Source organism: Electrona antarctica (genome assembly GCF_951216825.1).
Source record: "Electrona antarctica genome assembly, chromosome: 7".
Taxonomy (NCBI): Eukaryota; Metazoa; Chordata; class Actinopteri; order Myctophiformes; family Myctophidae; genus Electrona; species Electrona antarctica.
This window is the reverse complement of record NC_136812.1, coordinates 26159569-26177495: the sequence shown is the minus strand read 5'-3', so window position 1 is coordinate 26177495 and position 17927 is coordinate 26159569. Positions and strand designations below refer to the sequence as shown.

At 42.5% G+C, this 17927-nt stretch overlaps 1 protein-coding gene across 1 annotated transcript in view; it reads left to right on the top strand.

Annotated features, from left to right (window-relative positions):
• The window catches only part of gtpbp3 (GTP binding protein 3, mitochondrial), a 35436-nt gene extending 17719 nt beyond the window's left edge, over positions 1 to 17717 (top strand). Inside the window, exons 6-11 of the mRNA XM_079506153.1 lie at positions 2108 to 2180; positions 5672 to 5815; positions 8914 to 9079; positions 13518 to 13648; positions 13820 to 14006; positions 15686 to 17717. Of these exons, the coding sequence (XP_079362279.1) occupies positions 2108 to 2180; positions 5672 to 5815; positions 8914 to 9079; positions 13518 to 13648; positions 13820 to 14006; positions 15686 to 15917 (933 nt within the window). The 3' untranslated portion in view covers positions 15918 to 17717. The remainder of the gene's footprint in view (positions 1 to 2107; positions 2181 to 5671; positions 5816 to 8913; positions 9080 to 13517; positions 13649 to 13819; positions 14007 to 15685) is intronic.
• Positions 17718 to 17927: the final 210 nt, after the last annotated feature.

The following is a 17927-nucleotide window of genomic DNA, read 5'->3' as shown; positions in this document are numbered from 1 at the left end:
AGTCCTGGAAAAGGTCTGGATTTTGTCAAGGATCCTAGAATTTATCAAGGGTCCTCGAATATTAGTAGGCTTTGCATTGTTTTTTCTATTGATTTTGTTAATAAAACCTTTTTCCAAAAAATTTACAACATTACACAAAATATGTAACATAAGTCGTTATTCGCCAAACAGGCAGCGTGATTACAGCCTAATGTGTACCAGTATGTGACAAAAATAACAGATCTACAAGCTCACAACATGCTGCAGCATGATCCTATGCCAATAGGATAGGTGGTGTAGCAAAACATTTGGCACAAAATTTGGAATAGAATTTTAGACTAGTCATGTAGTCTGTTAAAAAATTGTAAACGCTTCAAATTATACTGATATTTTTAGCTTGTGGCCCTTGGACTTTTGGAATTTTGCAGAGTGGCTCCTGAGGCATCTTAAGTTGAGTAGCCCTGCTATATTCTATGCTTTATTGTTGCTACACCGCCTGCCTTTGGGCATTGCACATAAACAGTAATCCTGGTCTCTAAACTGCCATCAGTGTCCATACCCTAGGTCGGATTGGCGAAAGGGCCTTTCTTTGTGGAGTTTGCATGTTCTCCCCGCCGAGGCACCTGATCGAGGGGAAAGGAACTGGTTGGAACCACGTGCTACGTCCTACCAGAGAAACACCCCCCTGTCAGGTGATTAGAAGTTGCCTGCTCACTCCTCATGCATTGAAGGAAGCATGAGCTCAGTTTGGGGCTCTCCCCAGGTTGGCAAAGGGAGAGTAGCGCCCATGTTTACAGTTTAGGCGATTAGCACCGGGTGAAAAATGGGTTACAAAATTGTGGGATAAAAAATAGCTCAGATGAAAATCTAGTCCAATTTAAAAATCACGCCTGTGTGAACTGAGTGGTGCAACTCCGTGTGGGGGTCCCCGGTGGGTCCCCGAACTTCCAGACCCACAGGAATGTGCCCAGGGTGCCAGCCCGGTTCCGGCGAGCCGCCCCACGTCAGAAACGGTCGAGAAATGACAGAGTTACTGTGTGGGGGAATTAGCAGGGGCGACTGTGGCTCAAGAGGTAGAGCAGGTCGTCCAATGATCCATGGGTCGGCGGTTCGAATCCCGGCTCCTCCTGTCTACATGTCGAAGTGTCCTTGGGCAAGACACTGAACCCCAAATTGCTCCCGATGTGCTGGTTGGTACCTTGCATGGCTTCCGCTGCAATCGGTGTATGAATGTGTGTGTGAATGGGTGAATGTAATGCACAATCTATGTAATAAGGCGCTATATAAATGCACCATTTACCATTTTTAGCAGACACCTCTCTCTCTCTCTCTCTCCCTCCCCCTCTCCCTCTATCTCTCTCTCTCTCTCTCTCTCTCTCTCTCTCTCTCTCTCTCTCTCTCTCTCTCTCTCTCTCTCTCTCTCTCTCTCTGTAATTAGCAGGCAACAGTGCAACACTATCTCTCTCTCTGTTTCTAGCATAACAGCGCCACTTTTGCCCTTACTGGTACTCTAAACATAGGGACACGTACGTGGACATAGGGACATTGCTGTTCCTTGGAGTGGTTGCACCACTCAAAAAAACATGTGGCTGTTTAAAATATACGTAGATGATGATAAATCTGATGATGATACATACATTTCAGCATAGATGTGTAAATAGGGCTGGGCAATATATATAGTAATATGAGACTTCTTTATATCATCTGGAATTTTGGATATCATATTGTGATTCATGGTTGTAGTCACCTGTTATTTTATTTATTGGGAGAAAAAAAGAAGAAACCCAAAATAATGATAATAGCAGATCTACAAGCTCACAAGGCATCACAGCTTTAGATTGCCTATGTTTGCAGTTTTCAAAGAAAATTGTATTGTCAAATATGATATTGTCATTGTCAAATATATATTTAAGATTGTTCAACTAGCCAATCTACATCGACACGTTGTGCTTGTAGATCTGCTATTTCTGCTTTTTTAAGTATGAAAATGTTTCAACATGGACACGATTATCACGAAATAATTGAGATAATCTCAAATAATTGCGATTAGATGATTATGTATTAACTGTGACAACCCTATTTGCTGATTGGGTGTGGTGTGTGGGTGTGTGTTCACATGTTTTCACAGTGCCTGGCTCATGTGGAGGCCTTCATAGACTTCAGTGAGGATGAGCTCATAGAGGATGGGGTCTTAAATCAAGGTAAGTGTGCACTTTGCCCACTTTTGTGCACAACGGGGGGCAACAATAACAAGACAAGACATTTCTGGGGTTAGGGTGTGTGTGTGTGTGTGTGTGTGTGTGTGTGTGTGTGTGGGTGTGGGGGTGTGTACGTGCGGGTGTTTGGGGGTGTGTGCAGCGGGGGCGGGGTGGCTGTTCTCTCACATGCGAGGGGAATCCGGCTGGCTTTCCTGTTTGGAATCTTTACCAGACGATGAGTTAGTACGGCACACTGTAAGGAGAAGCGATGGACATCAAACTGCATAAAGAGCTGCTTCCTTTAGGAAGTGTAAGGAGAAGACCATGGGGACACTGGAGCCATTCATCTTACCTTCAAAGACAACACTGATGTCAGCAGCATCCACTTAATTGCCTCAACCTACACACAATGTGCAGAGTGTGTGTTTATACAGTATACGGTATATACATATATATATATATATATATATATACCGTGTGCGTGCATGCATGCGTTTATATAGACCGGCCGACTTTAAACTCAGCATGGGTATTGCCAAGGAATGCGCAAAGTGAGAATATATATATTCTAGTAAAACCTAGAAAAATCACTATGGCGGGGGGACCTTGTCATCGTTCTCATGAGGAAAAGGGTTGTTTTTATGGTTAAACCAAAGGGCGCTCCTGGAAGTGCAGGTCTTCACCAGACTGTGAAGACCTACCCAGGCTGTGTCAGTCCTGGCTACAAATCCTTGAAGCCAACAAACAGTATGGAATATCAACACCTTGTTTCATTGTCAAATGACTTACAAGACATGTGTACATAATTTGACAAACAGTCTGGTGTGACGTAGGAGGACCCTAGGCAGGAAGCAAACCATAGTCCCAGAGACCTCAGGGCCTGCAATCCCCCAAGAACACACAAGGCAGAGAGAGCCTCCTGTTGGCTCTGGCATGAGAGAAAGGACAATGGGCGGGTCCGCGGGGGGTGCCCTGGGCACAGCGGTTGCTGGGGTGTGGTCTGCGCTGGTTGGCTGCACCTGGCCGGCAGGGCACTGCTCCATGAATGCGGTGCCCTGTTGGCCGGTTGTAGCTGATGCTGTAGCTGGTGCTGGTTGCGCCTCGCTGATGGCTGTGCCTGGGGCGCCCCTCCGTGGATTCATCTATAGCTGGAAGCCTGGATGAGAGGGAGGGGCATTTGGCCAATCACTGCTCGACCCGCCAACTGGAGTGTTGAGGTTTGAAACACTCTAAGAAGGTTGCTGGAGACCACCTGATGACCTCTCTTCCAGGCCAAGACTAGAAATGCCAACGAGCTGCCAACTTGCGCTTTGCACACAAGTAGGCCATGAATGTGCGTGAGCAGAGCGTGTAACGCCATAAACAAACATTTAAAATAAAACGTACACCAATAGAAAATAAAATTCCTTTCCTACAACGGTCTAAAAAAATACTTTAGAGAATGAATAGGTTCTTCCACCTAATTAACTTGGTGTCTCCAAGACAACTTGGATTGTCTGTCTGGTAACAGATGTCAAGTCTTGTTAGTGAGTCTCTGTAAGTCTCTGTCCCTTCTGAGTTATAACTCCCGTCCGAGATATCCACTAGTGAGTCCTAAATGTTTTAAGTGTCCAATATATAACCTTGAACATGTATGTACATACATACATACATACATACATACATACATACATACCCAGGCGCATGCCACATTTGGCCTGACAGCGCGTCGCGTGTTCAAGTCCCGTTCATGATGACCTTGCGTATCTCTCCCCTTCTCTCTCTCTCACTCTTTCCTGTCTATGCAGGTGATGATGCTATCAATAAAGGCAGAAAAGCCAAAAAACGAATCTTTAAAAAAAAATCACACCCGTGTGAACTGAGTGGTGCAACTACGTGATATCTGTGATGTCAGTGACGTCACATACTAACCATAGCAACCATGCTCGTTTTTTTGGTTGCTAACCATAGCAACCATGCTCGTTTTTTTGGTACGAACAAACACGGGTACACGGGTACAAAGCCAGTTGTTGGAGTGGTCTGCACCACTCAAAAATACACAATCCCTGATTGGCCGAGCGACGCCACTGGCATACGTGGCCGAAAACAGTACTTGCGTAGTAATTAGAAATGGATTATAATCGCATCTTTGTATTTTCAAACTAAGTGCAACAAATTTATGGCACCCACCATTTTTGACTGCCCCTCCTATATTCAGCTATTAGTGTAGATTTTCGTCTTACACAAAATTTTCGTCATATGTGTCTATGATGATGTACGATGATAAGTGCGCCCCTCACTTCACACGGGTGTGATTTTTCATTTTTAATGAAATATCTTTTTACATCCCCACAAATGTGTGTTTGTCAGGGTGTAGGGCAGGGATTTCCCCTCAACGCCTGTCGTCTGCTGTCGTGACGTTAGCAAGGAGCGTGATCTTGTTAACACAATAAAGCCCGGGAACAGATGTTTGTTTTGGATGCATATAGATGCATCTTCCCGTTGGCGCTGGCATGAGCCGACACATATTTATAGACTAATAATCATAACAGGAGCCTTACCATGAATACATTTTGCACTGTTATCAGTCACCTGCACAGTTAACATAAACATACACGTTAAAATCCTTCATGTAAATTTAACTCTGATTGTCCACTGACTGTTATATGGTTGAATTAACATTGAATAATAAATAAATCTAGAAAAATAATGTTGCACTATGTTTTGGCAACTATTCCTTTGAACAGCAGAGACTCTGTTTCCAAGGCCACAAAAGTAAAGTTTAGCTACTTAAACCCTATTGTGTACGTAGTTGACAGGGGTCATTTTTGAGAATACCAACGAAGTCGCCCTTTTACCAACTCGCTCCGGGCGTACAGCCGGCGGAACTGTTCAGCCTGGTATTCGTAAAGTAACCTAAGTAAATAATGCTTATGTTAACCTCAGTAAAACGGTGCCAAAACCTAACCCTATTCCTAAACTTAACCCCAGTAAAACTATGCCTAACCCTAAACTTATTTCTAACCTTACTGTCAGTAAAACAAAATAAAGAATACAAGAACCGCCGCATGAGCGGTCGGCGCGAAGCTGGCGGAATAAAACGAGGGCAAGATGGATTATGGGCGACAGTACCTGTTACCCTTTTTTCCCTCTACACCAATTATTTGTGCCTATTTTTTCAAATGTTTGCCTAATGCCTATTATGACATTCCCGGCCAGAATAGGGTTCCTGGGGTTAAATGACATTAAACAGTAGGCAGTTGTGGCCTAAAGTTTATAGGAGCATTTTTTTTGTTTGTTACTTTCCCTGGACCGGCAAAAAAATCTGGGTAGGGAAGTGAATAACCAACCCTCCATCAAGTGCCCTTGAGCAAGGCACTGAACCTCCAAAGGAGCTGCTCCAACTGTATGTGGTTGTACTGGGCAGTTCCCAAGTTTTAATGTGTATGTCGGTGTGATTGTGAAAAAAGATTAACAACTACTTGGTATTGTCCTCTGTTCCTCCGTCCATATAGTGGACGACTCACTTAGAGATCTGCAGGCAGAGATAGAGAGACACCTGAAGGATGAGAGGAGGGGCGAGAGGCTCCGCAGCGGAGTACATGTGGTCATCGCTGGAGCCACCAACGCTGGGAAGAGCAGCCTCCTCAACACACTCTGTGAGCACCTACTGTACACACACATCAGACACACGCACGCACAGACTGCAAAACCATTAGTGTTACCGTAACGCTGAGAGTGTAACAGGCTTTTACACTCAGTATTAGAGTTTTTTTATTTTTTTTATTTCACGACTTGATTCTTAGGACATTTTTCATTGCATGCGCACAGACCCTTTGTGACCACACGTTCCCAGTTCTTTCTTTACACAGACCCTTTGTGACCACACGTTCCCAGTTCTTTCTTTACACAGACCCTTTGTGACCACACGTTCCCAGTTCTTTCTTTACACAGACCCTTTGTGAACACACGTTCCCAGTTCTTTCTTTACACAGACCCTTTGTGACCACACGTTCCCAGTTCTTTCTTTACACAGACCCTTTGTGAAGACACGTTCCCAGTTCTTTCTTTACACAGACCCTTTGTGACCACACGTTCCCAGTTCTTTCTTTACACAGACCCTTTGTGACCACACGTTCCCAGTTCTTTCTTTACACAGACCCTTTGTGACCACACGTTCCCAGTTCTTTCTTTACACAGACCCTTTGTGACCACACGTTCCCACTTCTTTCTTTACACAGACCCTTTGTGACCACACGTTCCCAGTTCTTTCTTTACACAGACCCTTTGTGACCACACGTTCCCAGTTCTTTCTTTACACAGACCCTTTGTGACCACACGTTCCCAGTTCTTTCTTTACACAGACCCTTTGTGACCACACGTTCCCAGTTCTTTCTTTACATTTGTCCCTTTTGACAAACCTACAGATTGGGATATTTTAATTAATTTCCACAAATGTAGATTCTCGCACACATTTTCAGCAATATTAATAATAATCATCAGCCAACGTGAATACGGGGGGAGGAGTGGCTGGAAGTGCTCAGACAGACCTCTTGTTTTCCAAGCGCTCTGTCCTTCTCTCCAGAGTGGTCTGTCTCTCTCTACAAGGCCAGAGGATCAAAGGACGACACACATCCACATACCATTTAAAGGCAGGTGCTGAACTTCAAACGACAAAAAAAAGGTTTGCACACTGTAGCTCCCTTTTGAAACATTTATTTTGGTTACCACCTGAGTGGGCTGAGCAAGCACAAGTCCCCCCCACTCTCCCTCAGTCTCCGCTTGTGCGACGGTGTCGCACAATGAAAATAGCACATGTATACTATAGTAAAGCTTTCCTTGCGCTGTGAGCTTTATTTAGTCCATTAAAGTTGCATAAAATGGAAAGAATAAGATCGCGGATACAAGTAACCATAGAGTTTTCTTAGACAGGTGGCTGGCGTCCCTCTTAGGGATAGGTTCAGTCACCCATGCGAGACTCTGAGTATAACCGCTGCTCCTTCACATGGAAAGGAGACAGTTAAGGTGGTCTACTACAAATATATATATTTTTTTTTATTTAGGGTAGCCAATACATTTTTTGGCATTTTTCTCCCCAAACACATGTGTGTGTTGTCACTGCTGTTGTATCCTACTGACACACCTACCAGTGAAGAGCCCCCACCAAGAGGACGTCAAGCCTCCGTCCTACTCCTCCCACCCAACTCTCCCTGCTCTTAAACCGTTACCTGAGGTGTTAATTATAAGACAAACACACTTAGAATGGGAAATAGTAGGGCAAAATGGAATCGGTATGTTGTTTATATATATTTGAACTTTGTAATGTTTGTCTGCAATGCTCTTGAAAACAATGTATTGCTTTGTGGGTTTGAGCTGACAGGTCCTTTTTATGTCAATCAAGTCACTTTAATTCAAGTGGCAGATGCCAATTATTATAATTATATTATATATTTTAAGAGCATCTACTGGTAGATTGCGATCTACTTTCGGGCACCCCTGGTGTAGATGCTCAACAAAGCCGGTTGCACCATGGTGGATTCGAACCCACATCCTCTGAGGTGGAGGGCAGGCTATTTACCTCTGTGCCACTCGAGTGCAGTACGAATGCTTTCTGAGCGTCTCCCTAGGGCGGTCCTCTGGGCACCTTCCACTGTGAGGAGGCGTCGGGGTAAACCAAGAACCAGATGGGATTATGTATCCACGCTGACTTTGTAACGTCTTGGGATCCCCCATCAAGTGGCTAATGTTGCCCGGGAAAGGGAAGTCTGGAACTGTTGCCTCTGCAATCCAGCTCCGGATAAGCCAATGAAGATGGATGGATGGACTTTCCAAGAAATAGTATAGGAAATACAGTAGGAGACAATGTACTGTAGGAACAGAAATGCACTGTAAGCACAGAACTAGGATAACACTGGCGATCATTAATCATGAAAAAAAGGTTTTACAATCATCATGTTCATATACCCATATAGCACACCCAAATGCTTACACTCTTTCCCCACGTGTTTGAAGAAATGTAATAGCCACCCATATCCTTGATACCGAAAAATTACAAATGGGGTCTACCAACTTGTGCATTTGTGTATACACATTTCATGTTTACCTAATGAAACTTGTATACATGTTTACACATGTATGAAATGTGCCTCTACATATTTGAGATATTACATCCTGAAGTCATTTGGCATGCATTTAAACTAAATGAAGTGGTGACTTGGCGGGAGCACCTCACAGCTTCCTATCAGAATAATGGGCATATTTATCAGACTTCAGATAAAATCCTGTTATTGTTTCCTATTTCACTTACTCTTTCCCATGGCCCAGGCTCGCACTTGGTCAGCACTGACAAGTATTAATGCATTGCCTGTGTTGTCTGGTGTTGGATGCTTGTACAGTAGCCAGATTGCGTAGTTCCTGATAATAGCTGAAACGGAAAGGTCAGTTGAGCATAACCTGTATTGTATTCCGAGTTTTAAGAACATTAGTAGCATTACATGGATGGTTTTAAAAGGTGTCTATAAAGGTTTATTTTGTACATTCTAGAAGAAAGTGGGTTAGTTTGACCTGTGAGAAACATTTAGCTGTGTGTTTTATTTTTAAGTGAAGTTGTTTTCATTTACTGATTGATATGGCAAGAGTTGTGTACATTTCCACTACTACTATTTCTTCAGATTTAACTTTTACAGGCCATTGTATAGATGTTGCCCTAATCTATTTGTACTTACTTACTCATTTTATTTGTATTATTTTTATTCAGGCCAGCGGCCAGCAGCAATCGTGTCCCCCATCGCAGGAACCACCCGGGACGTAGTGGAGACGTCACTGGACATTGGAGGATTCCCTGTCGTCCTAAGTGACACCGCTGGTCTCAGGGATAGTCTTGACCTGGTGGAGAGAGAGGGGGTCCGCAGGGCTCGGGAAAGGTAGAACTTAGAAGATATGCCATGTCTGCTAGTTGGCTAGTTCTGGTGTTCCGTGAGATGTTTTTTTCACAGCTGGTGAAAGCTGTGGCTGGGGGAATTATGTTTTTGAATTGTCTGACCATCCTTCTGTCTATGTGAGGAATATAGTAATCACTTTATGTGATTTATTTGATTTCTCAACATTTAATTAATTTGTGTATTGAGGGTTTTTTCATGTTTTTCAAACTATTTGTTAGTTTGTTTTGTTGTTGTTTTTTGTGTACGAGAAACACACAAACAAATTCGCTTTGTGGATTCAATTATATCCACCACTTGGCTTGGCTATGAACATTTGAAACTACATAAATTAAGGCTGAAATCTGAAATCTCTGACTTCCTCTAAAAGTCAGATCTTATGAGATTGCAATGTAAAGAATCGATATCCGGCCCCTGAACGGCACGTTTTCTTTTGTTGAATTTTCATGGCAGTACAGAACAAAATAGCCAAGAGAGTTAGACAATGTCCTCGAAACAAAGAAAGGAAGAAATTATTCAATGTTTCTTCCTCATATAGGGTTATATTTTGAAAATCCCTGTGACATAACATCCAATGTTTATATTTACTAAGTCTCGGTTATAAATACCTGCTGAGGATAAACATGTCATGGGACGTCACGCGATGAAGTGCCAAGACTCGGTTGCATAATAATATGTAGTAACCTTAAGTGGTATAATATACGCCATACATTTACACAGATATGTTAAACAAAAATGGACATATCTGACTGACCATTCCTTGACCGCTGTTTCCACTGTTTACACCAGGGAAGAATAACAACATTTTTGAAACTCGAGTCTCACTCCTCCATCATAGTACATAAGCAGGAGAACACTCAAGACAGACAAAAGAATACACCCAGTGACACTTTTAACTTGACCTTTATACAGACTTATACCCCCCCTGACCAGGGAAAATGCTCCCATCTGATTGGCTGGCAGGTGTATATTAAAACATTAAGATCTGATTCATAAATCACATCAGTAGTCCTCACACTTTCAAGATTTTTCAAAAATGTTCAAAATAACATGCTTGCAGCGCAGCACAAAGTGACGTGCTGTGAGCTTGTATAGCTGCTACTTTTGAATAGCCAGCGCAAAGATCTAAAATGACACAGATGCTTTTCCGGTTATAATGGCTTAATATTGGATATAGGGGCACTTCAAACATTGTCCCAGTTAATTTCATCTTAAATAAGGTGTATTTGTCGCATGTGGAATATATGCAAAAAGACTCAACAGAAAATATATTTACTATAAAAATATAATTCTCTCCATTTTTCCATGTAAAAACAAAGAGAACTGTACAAGCAGCTACAGTAAATGTTGGTTTGGCATGTTCCACAAGACCACTAACGACATCAATACAATAAGACAATAATAACGATAATATAGCATGTAATAAACATACAAATACAACGAGGAGAATAAAGATTAAAAAATTAAATGTTGGCAATAGTACAAAAGAAAATTACTTTAGCAATGGTAAATATCCAGAATATGGGGATACGGATTAGAATGTGCAGTGAGATATACCTTACACAAAAAAAAACACATGCACACTCACACACACACGCACACACACACACACACACACACAGGCACACTCAGATGCACTTGCGGTCTTACACAAACAGTGAGTACATTGGTCCAGCATGCTGACTGTGTTCCACAGGCCTAGCGGGGGAGCATCTGCTGCTCCAGGGTAGGAAGTGCTGGAAGATATTGTGCTTTTGGGGACTTTCTGTCTAGGCAGCAGCAGGTCATAGTTCTTGTGACCCGGGCTAGGACAGGAAGGAGGTGGTAAGTGTAAGCATCCGCTGTTGCCACTGACGTTCCCTCGCGGTGGGGAGGGTTAGGGTGACATGGGGAGGGGTGGGGGCTACCGCCGTTCCGCCCAACCAAGGAATCGCAGTAGTGGTCATATTCAATCAATTAAAAATAAATTACATTTCATAAGCGTACAGTGTGTGGCACACAATAGTACAGAATAACAGATCTAGACGCCCAAAGGTTCAAGACCTCTGATCCATGGTGTCATGCACAGCCCGGAGCTGCTCCTGTGAATGACGAACTTACTTTGTGGATATATATAATCGTTTTTTGGCACGCCCAAGAAGCTGAACGAATTGTGCGTCAACCATATCAGCGCCACATGTCCAAGTAGAATCTAGCTGGAGTCCTGTACTGTCCTTCCATCTCTCCGCCCTCGCTCAGCTTTCCTCTGCACTGTCATACCTAAATAAAACAGTCAAAAACTGCGTTGCTGACAATTTAACATACAGTAGAACTGAGCTTATCTCGACAGAACTGAGTATTATAGCATTATCAGTTATGAAGCAGAATCATTCAATCGGTGTCTTATTTCAAGCCCTGATTACAATATAATGATGCATTTGCACTGTGCCATGTTTTAGTATTTAAGAGAGTGTTGAATGGTCTCCACTCTAGAGACCATTCCACTCTCAGGGCATCACTAGAACATGTTTGCATACTGACAGTCCTGCTGTTCTCACGTCCCCATACTGGGGCAAACATTCCACGGAAATAGAATATCTAAAACACCTTGCAACGCATTGTGAGCTTGTCGGTCGGCAATTTCTTTTGCCAACATTTTTGGTGTGGAGGGGGAAAAGATCACACTTGTGTGAAGTGAGGGGCGACCACTGCATTTTTATTGGCCACATGACTACTGCCCTAAACAAACATTAAAAGTCCATAGACTTGGCTACCATTCGATGTACGTCATAAGTGCTCTGGCAAAAGGGCCTTTCTGTGTGGAGTTTGCATGTTCTCCCCGTGTCCCCTAGGGTAGGTACCCTCACAAAAAACATGCAGTAATCCTGGTCTCTAAACTGCCTCCCCCTGGCCAGCCGGGGCGCCTGATGGAGGGGAAAGGAACTGGTTGGAATAACGTGTTCCTTACCACGCGCTACGTCCAACCAGGGAAACTCCCCCCTGTCAGGTGTAAAGGAGCAACTTGGACACTCATGCCTGAAGGAAGCATGAGTTCAAGTCCGTTGCTCTCCCCAGGTTGGTGGAGGGTGTGTAGAGCCCAGGATCACATTAGATAATTGACACAGGGGTGAAAAATGGGTTACAAAATCGTGGGATAAAGATTATAAAAAAAAAAAAAAGTGCTCTAAACATAAAAGCCCTTAGACTTGGCTGTCATGACGTAATCTTTAAAAGCCATGCATTGGAGGTGGCCTAGTATAGCCCCCTGGGAAACTCCAGTCAATGTAATATATAGTGTTTTAAGTGGTTAAGATAAACAACCAACACAGTACGGTATGCGCTCATGAGAAACACTCGGTCACTGCTCAAAGACAAAGGGCATGTCACTCTTAACAAGTGATATTATATAAAATACTTGTACAGTTCTATACTGAACTATAGATGGATGACGCAAACACTCAGACATTCTGTTTTGGACCTCTGCAGTATTTAATCAAAGTGAGCTTACATCAGGAAGAATGTCCTTGAAATAGAATAGGTGGGACCTCAACCCAGAACCCTTCTCTCTCATTAGTCTTTAAAGCAAACGGATCCTATTTTACTTCATTATTCCATATCTAAATAGTGATTTATTCAATTAATTAATTTGTCCGATGTTTTCAGTTTTGTTAAACCAATCATTGAAACTGTTTGTTTTAAAACCGTAGTTACTTTTTCAAATAGGGTAGGCAAAATAAGTCTCAGCTTCAGACTACACCTTTTCTGGCCACTAACATCTATAATGTAGACTTAACTGTATGATTGATTGATTGATTGATTGTTTTATTGATTATTTATTTTCGTGTCCTGCACACAATGTGCCCAACCCTCATGGGTTTATAAGACACCATTTCACAATTGCAGCCATTTACAGCATGTTTACATTACATGGTTCATTACATTACAGCCCAGAGTTATACAGAGTACTCTGTCTTCTTTCCCAAGCTTGACAAATAAAATCTGCCACAACAAAAGTCCCTTTGGCAAAACATATCTCCATTTTTACCTAGTCATTTAAATCTAGGAAATCCCCACAGATAGAAGACATCTTATTAACCAAAATATCCCTTATGTCATCATATTTAGAGCAATAAAATAAAAAGTGAACCAAGTTTTCAATTTCACCAAGTTCACGGAACAAGCAATATCTCTTCTTCAGGAGTGGCATTAAACCTGCCAGTCTCCAGTGCTAATGGTAATGTTCCTGACCGTATTTGTGCACAGAGAGATCGTTGTCTTTTGTTTAAATTATACTTCACATAAGGTTCTACAGTGTATATGTCCTTTACATGTCCTGTACTGTATGTATGTATCTGTTAAATGGACTGAAATAAATAGTTGAACTAATCCATAGGTGCTCATGAATTAAGCTGTCAGAAACTCAGAATACTGTCTTTCCCCCCAGGGTGGAGCAGGCAGACCTGACCCTGGTTGTGGTGGACGCCACTCAGCTTGGTGCTGACGCCCAGCGGGCTCCAGCCTTCCTTCAAGCCCACCTCAGAGGAGTCTTGTCCAGTCAAGAACTCTCTGAGTCTGGTACTGTTGTTTCCCCACTCATTTTACATCATTAACTACATTTTGTGTCTAATGAGTTTTACTAATAGCAGACACACAAGAATCTGTCCCCCTTATCAATAGTAGTATGGCTACAATAGCCCTTTTTGGGGGGGGTAACTTTTATTCACAACAGTATTGTTTCCATTAAAGAGATTCCCTCAGAACGGTGCGTCTTGGTGCTGAACAAGACTGACCTGGTTCCTGAAGAGCAAAGGCAGAAACTGGAGACCGAACTAAATCAAAGTGCTGGTCTCCCTCCCGTCTGTCTGCTCTCCTGTCAGACTAAAGCAGGAGTGGAGCACTTCCTCACAGTGTTGCACCGCAAAGTCAAGGCTCTGTGAGTACACTTATGACTCATCTTATTCATTTAGAACGTAAATGTGTCCAGTTACTTATGGGGAAATTATATATTATGTTTGTTAAATGTATTGTTTATAACACATTTGCTATTTTGACAAATATATATTTTGCCTTTGTCATTTAAATCCTTTATGACAAATCTATTGCTTACATTAAAATGGTGCAGTTCCATTGTTTGGTGCAGTTCCTGTTATTAGCTGCAGCAGTATGAATTTTGGGTTAACTATCCTAGAGTTCTCAACGGGCTTGAAAAGTTAAACCTGACCCTTAACCCAAACTGAGTGAATTGAAGCTAAAGTATGGCTGCAAGATTGGTTCTGACATCGGATCACTATTTTCTAACTGTTTGGCATGTCCAGGAAGTGCTTTTCTGTCTGGGTTTTGTAACATTATCTGGGTTTTGTGTGTGGTCAGCTGTCCTCCTTAAATGTAATTCTCTTTAAAGACTACTTCACTCATTTTCAACCTATCTTCATATAATTGGTCGCTTATTATAATATGGTACCATTTTTGTCTATTCACACAAGAAGACAATATTGGTAATGAACATTAGTGAGGACTAGACCAATTATATGAAGATAGGTTGAAAATGGGTGAAGTGGTCCTTTACCTGTAAGTAGTTCATTTTCAATAAGGTCCTTTCATGTTCTCTTGTTGTGTCTGGAATAGATCGGTTCATTTCCGGTTCATTGAGACACTTTGATGTAACTATCCTTAATGGGGCAGCTGGGGATCAGGGGATGGAATCGGAAGGATCCGCCATTGTGTCCCACCCTGACGTTGTGACGAAGTGCATGTCCTTGAGCGAGACACTGAACCTCTAACTGCTCCCCGAGTGCTGTTCAATACCTGCCCACTTGACTCCACCTAATAGTTAGGGTTGGTCAAATGCATAGGACAAATTCCAGATAGCTTTTTATTTCTATTTTATTTACGTGTTCATTTGCTATGGACAGAGCATAGCTGTTGACACTCAGTCGTTCTGCGTGGACTTCGGTGACGCAACGGGTGAAGCTAACACAACCGGTGACTCACACATGTGAAACAAGGTTGACACCTCGATGTCCCGGAAAGAGCAAAAATGTACGTCATCGTGCTGCTGAATCAGAATTATTTTTAACAAGTTAACATGGGCAGGACTAGACGTTATTCTAGGAACAGTGTTCAATGTTCAGAGCAGCCTTCAGGATTTTTCACATAATATTACAGGAGAGAGGTGGGGAACTTAGACACAGTGGCATCAACAAGACCAAAGAGCAACAACTAACTAACTCAATTCAGCAGTGCATTCAAATGAACTCACTGCGGCTGTGCTCCTTTACATGATCATTCTTACTAAATACCCTGTTAAACTGAAAACTTGCAGAGACGTTTGCAGCCCTGGCAGTTATTCACAGCTATGCTTAGTAAATACAGAGTATGTATGTATGCATGAACTATTTTGTGTAAAAACAACTGATTATCATACATACTGGGATGTAACAGCATTACTTTTCTCAATTTAAAAACTTTAACTTTAGACGTACAGTATGTACGCATAAGCAAATTACTCTCTCTCTTTGACTGTATGTGCTCAGTCGGTTGCTTCTACTGTTTGTATCTTCATAATATGTGCATTGTGCAGAGTCCTTCAACTACTGTACTTGACCTCTGTAGGTGTGGTGACCCTCTGTCTGGTGCTCCCAGTCTGACCCAGGCCCGCCATAGGGCCCACCTGCAGCAGTGCATCGCCGCCTTGGCTCAGTACCAGCGGTACCGAGACACAGACCTGGCACTAGCAGCAGAGGGTGTCCGCTTGGCCCTCACCAGTCTGGGCCGGATCACTGGACGGGTCGGAGCCGAGGAGATCCTAGATATCATCTTCAAAGACTTCTGCATTGGGAAATAGCCAGACGAAAACAGGAAAATCGACTTATCATGAACCTCGGTAAGGGGACACAAAGGAAGGCTGAATCAAAGTCAGCATTCTTGTCCCAGAATATCGGTGAAATTGAAAGAGAATGGGTGCAATGAGTGCCAGTATGTGTCAGTGTAAAAAGGGGAAAAGGCACATTATTTGCTGTAGGAACACTCACTGTTCACTCAGGATATAAGAGAATGTAATGGTTGGTTCTTTCTTTGTAGATGATACTTTTTAGACATAACTACTTGAACCCTAGCGTTCCTTTGTGATGCGTTGTGAACTTCGTAAATCGTTATTTTAACGAAGAGAATTGGTGTAGGAGGGAAAAAAAAGTTGGGCAAGACAAGTACAGACCCCTGGGGGACACCGATGGTTGAACCGATGGTTCAAGTAGTTAATAAAACTTGCCTGAGCTGTCTTCCAAAAGGGGCTCCACATCCCAACAGTAGGTTGTGTGCTAACAACTTATAAATATTAATAATTGAATATGTTCTTGAGTCACAATTTACGGTTAGGAAATATTTGTGGTTTTGACCTCAGAGGCTTTTTATTTATACTTTCATATATACTTTTCTTTCATGATAGACACTTTTACTGTAGTGTTTATTTGGCTGCAACATTCAAAACAAAAACAACGGTTACTTAAGCCGATGTAGTACTTTGTGTAACATTAGACTGTGCATAACTACTTTGTGCACAGTCAACATTTATTACAGCAGTCCAACAGACTAGTAAAACCATGAGTCACCCTTACAGGTTCACTTTTCACACTCAGAGTAAAAATAACACTCAGGATTACAGTGTACTGTACATCTGTACAAGACTCTCTATCCTTTCGCGCCGCCTCCCACCATGACTATGTGACGTAAGGACCACAAGCCAATGTGACCCTGCTCCTCTTCGTTCAGAGATCCACTGTGTGGGAAAGAGACATTTTCGGAGGCAGTGCTGTCTGTGTCCTTTGTTTCCCTGTCAATCTGGCCTTGATTAAATATTTATGTTTCCTTGTTGAACTCCTCACCCTTTCCCCCGGTTGGCTCCTTCTCTCCACGACTCTGACGACATTGGCTACCTTGTGCACCACAAACCTTCAGCCTCTCTCCGTCTCTGAGACTTGAGCTAACCTCTCGTCCTCTTTCCACACAGTTCTGTCACCGCTTTCTCCCCCTTTCATCTCTTTGCAGATTTATTACAGGACAGGAGGGGTTCCAGCTAAAAGTAGTACCTGGTGCTTTTAAGGGCATGCCAACTATGGCATAAACCACACGCAAATGCCAAGATCACACGCTGTCACTGTATCCCTCCCTCTGTATCCCAATACACTGGAAATAAGTTAACTGGGCTAAGTTGACATCGGACTCAATAACATTGTGACAGCCATATTTCCAGCCCTATATTTTACACACGTTGTTTGCTCTCACTACCTGTCACAATGGCTTGTAATTGTGATATGTTTTCATTTCAATCTGAATGTCATGCTGTATGATTGCATCTTTCAATGTGACATGTGTAGATGATGATGATATTGAATTATCTATCTATTATCTAATCTAATGAACAGCTGGTCTTTTCAATATGTGTAGTAATGCATCGTAGCTGATGAAACCCCATTGAAAGCACATACCATGCACCTACTGTACCTGTGATAGGACCTTTTGTGTTCCTGCATGCATTCATCATTAGTGTCTTTTAATTGCCAAAGTCCTGACATTTATTGTTTCCCAAATGTGAGCTAAACTGTGTTGACAAATAAAAATTAAGTTCCCCTGTTAAGTTGTACTTTTATGGGGGTTTATGGTTTTATGGGGAGGAAATGCCATTGTCACAAAGCTAAAGTGGGTAGATACATTTTCTGCAGAGAGTACTGCTCTAAAACAGAGAATTCACTCTACAAATACCCATTCAGCATGGATGGTTCCTTCCCACCCATCTGACCACTTAACACGGCAGCCATTCAGCCGCCGTGTTAAGTGGTCAGATGTGTTGACTACGTGC